Source organism: Erinaceus europaeus, chromosome X (genome assembly GCF_950295315.1).
Source record: "Erinaceus europaeus chromosome X, mEriEur2.1, whole genome shotgun sequence".
NCBI classification, from domain to species: domain Eukaryota; kingdom Metazoa; phylum Chordata; class Mammalia; order Eulipotyphla; family Erinaceidae; genus Erinaceus; species Erinaceus europaeus.
This window is the reverse complement of record NC_080185.1, coordinates 102,236,307-102,244,372: the sequence shown is the minus strand read 5'-3', so window position 1 is coordinate 102,244,372 and position 8,066 is coordinate 102,236,307. Positions and strand designations below refer to the sequence as shown.

General features: G+C 42.7%; 1 protein-coding gene across 1 annotated transcript; it reads left to right on the top strand.

Moving 5' to 3' along the window:
• The first annotated feature begins 5,080 nt into the window (after window positions 1-5,080).
• Window positions 5,081-7,096, top strand: LOC103119977 (putative protein FAM47D). The gene has a single exon (XM_060183482.1). It carries the CDS (start codon window positions 5,106-5,108, stop codon window positions 6,990-6,992), a length of 1,887 nt encoding a protein of 628 aa, XP_060039465.1. The 5' UTR covers window positions 5,081-5,105; the 3' UTR covers window positions 6,993-7,096.
• Window positions 7,097-8,066: the final 970 nt, after the last annotated feature.

Sequence of the window (8,066 nt, the reverse complement as noted above, 5' to 3'; positions counted from 1 at the left end):
GTAGAAGGTCTGGCTTCTGTAATTGCTTCCCTGCTGAACATGGGCGTTGACTGGTCGGTCCATACTCCCAGTCTGCCTCTCTCTTTCCCTAGTAGGGTGGGTCTCTGGGAAAGCTGAGCTCCAGGACATATTGGTAGGGTCTTCAATCCAGGGAAGTCTGGCTGGCATCCTGATGACACCTGGAACCTGAAAAGAGAGTTAACATACAAAGCCAAACAAATTGTTGAGCAATCATGGACCCAAAGCTTGGAAAAGTGGAGAGGAAGTATTAGGGAGGTACTCACTGCAAACTCTAGTGTACTTCTGCTTTCTTAATTTGGTGCCATACTCCAAACTCAGTCAATTTCTGCTTTGTGTTTCTACTTTTTTTTTTTTACATGCATAACATTCCCCAGATTCCCATTTAACAATACAACCCCCACTATTTCATTCATCATTTTTCATGGACCTGTATTCTCCCCACCCACCCACCCACCCCAGAGTCTTTTACTTTGGTGTAATACTCCAATTCCATTTCAGGTTCGACTTGTGTTTTCTTTTCTAATCTTGTTTTTCAACTTCGGCCTGGCTTCTTTACCTCTTCTGCCTCTACTAGCACCTAAACTTTTCTCTCGGGATCCCATTCCCTCTGCTCCTACAATCTTTACTGATGGCGGAAAAAGGGGAGCTGCTGCCCTTATATATTACCCAGACAAACAATCTCCTAAACCTCTCTTTACTGAGCTTCCTGATAATTTCCCTCAGTACAAAGAACTTTATGCTGTTTTCCTTGCACTAAAAGCTGTACCAGAATCCTTCAACCTTTTTTCTGACAGTGTGTATACTGTTAACTTACTTCCATGGCTTGCTCGTTCTTATGTGAAAATTGATGACAACCCACTTTCCCCTCTGATTCAAATCGCCTCTATGCTCTGTTCTCGAACCCAACCACTGTATATTCAACACCTTCGTTCCCACAGCCCTCTTCCTGGTACCCTGTCCGAAAGGAATGCCGCAGTTGACCGCCTTGCCTCCACAGGAACTTTCCCAGTCTCTGTCTCTGATCCTGCTAATTTTCATTCTCTAACCCATGTTAATCTTAAAGGCCTTCGAGCTCGATTCCCTGATGTTCCTGTACCACAGTTAAAACATATCCTCGCTACATGCTCTTCTTGTGCAAGTCTCATAAAGACACCTGCTATCCAGACCCTTGGGGTTAACCCCCGAGGTTTAAAAGCTAATGCTATTTGGCAAATTGATGTCACCCACATACCAAACTTTGGCAAACAAAAATATGTGTTTGTCTCAATTGATACCTTTTCTAAATTTATGTGGGCTACAGCTCAGACAGGAGAAAGTGCTAAAAAGCTTGTAAGCCATAAAAGCTTGTAAGCTCTCTTGTTTTGCCGTTGTGGGGGTCCCATTATTTTTGAAAACAGACAATGCAGCTATGTTTACAAGCAAACAATTGAAAGATTTTTGTTCCCTCTGGAATATTACTCATACCACAGGCATTCCCTACAATCCACAGGGACAAGGCATTGTTGAGAGGGCCCATCAAACTCTGAAGGCTCAAATAAATAAAGATAAAAGAGGAACATATCCCCCCAATATCCAGCTAGCAAAAGCCTTAACTACGTTAAATCTCTTTAATATTTACAATAACTCGGCCTTACCCCCTATTATTCTTCACTGGCAAACACCATCTACCCTCCCATCTATTAAGGTCAAATGGAGAGACCCACTCGATAAAATTTGGAAAGGGCCTGACCCATTATTGACCATGGGAAGGGGTTTTGCATGCATTTTCCCTCAAAATTTCTCTAAACCTGTCTGGGTTCCTGCCCGCCATGTCCGACAATACCCGCAGAATGGCGCTGTTATTCCTGAAGAACAAGAAATACTACAAGAGGACCAGATGCAGGATACATCCCAGGACCCGTAATACGACATGGCAGAACCTACAAAATCTGGCTCACAGAGACCTCTCTCCTACCCTTTCCCTGTATGTCTTATGTTATAACTGGCCAGTTGTTTTTGTGAGTGAGTGTGTTGAATAAAAAAAAAATTTTTTTTTGCATGACCCATATGCTCGGAGTACTCTAAAAGGTAATTGGCTTTATATAAAAATACTGGACGCAGCCAAAGTTTCTGGAGACGTCCAGAAACATTCCAAAAATTTTTTCTTTCTCCCTGTTTTGATTTTTATATATAGTTTTGGTATATATGTAAGTGTTTAGTCTTAAACTGTGTGACTAATGACAGATATAAATTTGTTTTTAAATAATGTGTTTTTATAACAAAAGTTCTTTTTCCTCCAGTTTGTTATAACTAAATGTTTATGGGTATGTCTCAAGTTTGGTAACACTAACTTAACGATCAAAAGTGTAACCCTACAGCTACACTTTTATCAGACAAGGTAAAAATTAATTTGTTAAGGTAACTTACTATTTAGGTAAAAGTTTAAATGTTCAACGTGACTATTCATTCCCAAAACTAAACTATATAAATTTTATATACAGGACACCTTTGAAGGGCCCCCAAAGGTGCCCTGAAAACTATCTTGTGGAAATTAATCCACAACAGATCTGGCATCAATCTGGCACTGCAAACGTTAAAATCATTGTCACGAATATGCGTTAACTCTCTAAGAAATTTGAGTCTGTTTAAAATACATATTTTAGCTAAAATTGGTCTCAAGATCCTGCGGTAGAGGCTGCTACAGGAGGTCACATTAGATAACCTTTAAATAAAATCATAAAGAGATTTTAAACCAATTATAATCATCGAGGTATCAACTATAACAAACCTATAACTTGTTACAAGTTCAAATTAACCACAAGAAGCTGATTGTTTGTGTTTCTTTCACAGGAATCCCGGAAAAACCATCTGAACCCCTGCACACCCTGACGTCACCCACTAGATGGCACGACTACCGTGGCACACCCCCCCGAAACCCTAGATGTCACTCAACGCGATCTGAAGAACCTGATACACAGACTCCAAGGACAGAACTTTCTTCATGCCTGGTTGACGTTCCTGCTTCTGACCTGCCTGTCACGTGTTGGCGGTTCCAGCTGGCTATCTACAGAAAAGCAACATTCCAGCGGCTGACCTCCCTCATGCAGCGTTGCATCCCCTGCCAATTCTTCCCCTAGCCATCTACTTCAGACTGAGACTTGTATCGGACTTTCTGACATACCCTATATACATTTTACACAATTTTGAAGCAGCTTATTTCCCTTCACGCTGCTGGTTTTTCATAGACTGATCCTGAGTAATTCATAGACTTTACAGACTGTTACCTTGAGGACTATACAATGCCAAATAGCCCCTCTGTTTGGTGGGTCATGCCCTCCCGCCTCCCCCTCTTTATGTACCCTTGCCCTTCCCCCACCGCAAGCAGGGAATGTTCCTTTACACACCAATCCTTCCCTTCACACCACACTGGCTTTTACTACTCCCCTACTTGTCCCTTCCTGTTTTGTTATATCATTTAGGCTTATGCCCAAAAGGTTTCTGCTCCATGATAGTCTTTTACAGACTTTGTACATCTTATGCAATTACTAGATAGAAAGATAGAAAAGATGTAGAGATATTGTGAAGAGATGGTTGAGCAGGCTGCGCTTAAACCTATGAGATGAGTCTCTCCAGGTAAGTCTCTCTCTCTCTAAAGAGGGGTTGAGCACAGGAGGACGCATAAATCTCACAAGGTTCGCAGCCATTTAAGCCTTCCCTCCTCCACAGAAAGTCCTACATCTTCCCACCTGAGCACGGCATTCCTCTAAAACATTTAAGCCTGCTCCATTCCATTTTTCTTTACTGTGTCCATTTAGATATAAAGGGATAGGAGGAGATGTTGCTGAGGAGTACTTCTGATGCAGTCTCCGCCCCCAGGTTTTTCTACGCCCGGTGAAATCCTAGCAGTGCCCCCTTCAACCAATCCTGGCCCCACACGTCACCCCTGGTTGTTGCCCAATAAAAAGCCCCCTCACCCCCCCCTCTGTCTGGGCTCTTACCCCCCCACTCTCTCTCAGATCTCGCCCCCTGCTCTCCCCCTGTGGTCAGGTAGTGGGGACGGCCATTGCCGGCTGGCTCCACGTGGTCTGAACCAACCCCCCCATCCTATAATAACGATTTGTGTACCCCTTTGCTCTGGACGTCCACTCTCTTCTCCGCGGTGCAGCCCGACACCAGACCGCCACAACAACAGTAAATCAATAATAATTCAATAATTTAAAAAAGAATAAATACAATGAGATAACACTACACATATACTAGAACAGACAACATCATACACTACCAAAGGGAGTATTAAAAAGTACAACCACTTTGAAAATCTTTGGTGGTTTCTAAAAATGTTACATTGTAAACAGGGAATCTAAACAAAAACCACAAACATCTAGGGTACAGGAAAACAGTTTATTGCCACCAAACCAGAATTAGCTCACAAATTCTGGGCCCCAAATCCCCGGAGTTTGTTTGTTTGTTTTTATAATAACACAGTGCAACATATAAAGGTTGGCTAATGATTCAGTTTGGTATTCAAGGACTCAGAGATGGGTAGAGGTAGTAAAAGGCTTAAACTTCTCAGGGACATACAAACACCAGAAAATGGTGGGTGATCAAACTTGTGATTTATAGATATCCTGAAAACCTGGTACAAATATTTGCATTATTTTAATACACTATTTCTATATAACTATCATATGATCCTGCTACTCATATTGTAACTAAGGTTTACTTAAGGGAAATCAAAGTATGTGTGTCTGTCTACAGAAATGTGAACACAAATGTCTGTGGCAATATTATGTATAATATCCTCAAACTGGAAACAATTCAAATGTACATGTAAAGATGAACAGGACTATAAACTGTAGCTAGTGTCTGTATGATGAAACGCTAATCTACCACACAAAGGAATGATCCCTCACTGTCCATTCTAGAACTCAGACTGAGGAGGGCCACCTGCATAGACAGGCCTCCTGATAGAATCCTGCCAGCCTTTACTCATGTGGTCTCCTAGCAACCAGAAAGATCTGAGCAAACAAAGCACTGAAGCTGACTGTTTCCAGATGGCTTGGGACAACATGGCAAACAAAAAGTGGCTGTTAGATCCTGTATCCATGGAACCAATGCCCCTGGGCATGCAGTGCAAACCATGGTATAAAGATGATCTACCTTCCAAGTACTTCGCAAAGCACAAGAGAAATCTTCAGCAGTTCCCTACTGCACTGGACAGTCGACGATGGATATTTGTAAGAGAGGGGCTGGATGACTTCAGGGATGGTTGTCCATCTTGTGAAAACATGATCATTCGTGGCAATAGGGAGGGCTTCCTTCCCATGATTTCTAACAAAGTTCCCCAGTCTGCCCCCAAAAAGAGGCACCGAGCGCTAGCTAAGGACCCAAACCTGTATACCACCCTCTCACGAATACAGCTAGAGCGGAAGGCACATTTAAAATACCTTGATGCCTGCCTGGCCCCACATCCCCTAGCTCACTATACCCATTTGGAAGAAGAATTGCCAGAAGATTTGTTATTAAAGGTTTTGCAAGAGCTTGATCCTTATGGGGAACTTCGGGATGCATGGGAATATTGTCTTGGCACCAAAGAAACAAAAGAGTTGCCCAGAAAGCTTTCTGTAACTCCGCCTGAAGAAGTACCTCCACCTGAAGAAGTACCTCCGCCTGAAGAAGTACCTCCACCTGAAGAAAAACCTAAGCCTGCAGCAAAACGTAAGCCTGCAGCAAAACCTAAGCCTGCAGCAAAACCTATGCCTATATTGATACCTAAGCCTGCACTAAGACCTAAGTTAGTAAAACCTATGTCTCTATTAAGACCTATGCCTGCAGCAATACCTAAGCCTGCAGCAATACCTAAGCCTGCAGCAAAACCTAAGCCTGCAGCAAAACCTAAGCGTCCAGTGAGATCTCCGCCTGTAATGTTATCTCCGCCTATAATGATATCTCCACCTGCAATGAGATCTCCACCTGTAATGATATCTCCGCCTGCAATGAGATCTCCGCTTGCAGAAACACCTCCACCTGAAGAAATGCCTCCACCTGAAGAAATGCCTCCACCTGAAGAAATGCCTCCACCTGGAGAAATGCCTCCACCTGGAGAAATGCCTCCACCTGAAGAAATGCCTCCACCTGGAGAAATGCCTCCACCTGGAGAAATGCCTCCACCTGGAGAAATGCCTCCACCTGGAGAAATGCCTCCACCTGAAGAAACGCCTGCACATGAAGAAACACCTTCGCCTGGAGAAACACCTTCACCTGAAGAAACACTTTCATCTGAAGAAACACCTTCGCCTCCAGAAACACCTCTCATAAGGATTCCTGGGACACGGCCAGAATTTGTGATTCATGAAGAAAATAAGCCACGCAAAAAGGCTTCCAAGAGTCGTCGTCGTAGTAGTAGATATGTACCAAGAGGAGTGCGTGAATTCTGCAAATGGGCTGCTTCTTATGGAGACTTGGGCATTGATGAAGACTTCATGATGACACTGTTTGATGCTAGCCGTGAGTACAAGGCATTTTATGAACCTGCCTGCATGAAGAAAATAACCCAGCTTCCTCCAGAGCTCAGGTACAACGCAGATCTAACTGAAGATGATATGGTTACATTCTCCGTGGAAGAAAGAGATTGGGAGAAAAAACTTAAGAAACCAAGGAATCCTTACAAGCCCAACTATGTGAAGATAAGATATGGAGCATGGTACCTGAAACCCAAGTTGTGGAAAAAGTTAGTAAATGATGAACCTTTAATTGATCCTAAGATCATACTTGAAGAGCTCCGGAAGCAAGCTCAACAGGACATTCTTGAAGATCTTTATGGAACAATTGCCTTTAAAGATTTCATTCTAAGCAAAGGCTATGAGATGCCAAGCTTACTTGAGAAATTGTTCCGCAGGAAGGGATGGAGATATGACAGTGTTAACACTCCTATGCAGAAAGTAATGAAAATGAATCCCCTCTTAGAGGATGATGACTGTGAAGATGCATAAACAGTGTTTGACTTAATAGCAATGAAAAAAGAATTCAAGATCCATGTCTCACCAGGGATGTACAGACTTTGATCTAGCAATAAACATAAGCTTGAACTCAGTAATTCTTACAAAGATTTCTCAGTCATACTCAGTTTTTTATATTTATTTTATTTATTTATTCCCTTTTGTTGCCCTTGTTGTTTTATTGTTGTAGTTATTATTGTTGTTGTCGTCGTTGTTGGATAGGACAGAGAGAAATGGAGAGAGGAGGGGAAGACAGACAGGAGGAGAGAAAGATAGATACCTGCAGACCTGCTTCACCGCCTGTGAAGCGACTTCCCTGCAGGTGGGGAGCCGGGGTTCGAACCGGGATCCTTACTCCGGTCCTTGTGCTTTGTGCCACCTGCGCTTAACCCTCTGCGCTACAGCCTGACTCCCAGTCATACTCAGTTTTATCATCATGTTATACTTTTTTTTTTTTTTTGCCTCCAGGGTTATCACAGGGGCTAGGTGCCTGCACTACGAATCCACTGATCCTGAAGGTCATTTTTCCCCATTTTTGTTGCCCTTGTAGTTGTTATTGTTGTTAGCACTATTGTTGTTGGACAGAACAGAGAGAAATTGAGAGAGGAGGGGAAGACAGAGAGGAGGAGAAAGAGATCCATCCCTATACTCTTCTCACAATTTACCATGGTAAATAGTACATTATAAAACCACCAGTAAAAAGCTGAATTACTCTTAAAATAATCTAGTTATTCACCATTATCTTTAAAATCCATAGTTCTTCCAGTCCTGGAACCTCTGGGACATTTCCTCTTTTCTCAATCCCTAATCCTGTTGAACTGCCTCTGCTGACCTCAACTAAATCAAGACAACCAATATCACCATCCCAAGTTATGCTGCCACTGCCTTTTTTTTTTTTTTGCTTCAGTTTATATCCAGATATGCCAAGCCTGAGATGTCAACCTTCCAACTCCAATAATCTGGTGAGACCTTTCCTAATACATGGCACTACCTAGTTCCGTTTCAAATGGTGCATCCCTTAACTAAGTTATAGATCCTAAATATAGACTAGGGTCTAGGGGACAGGAT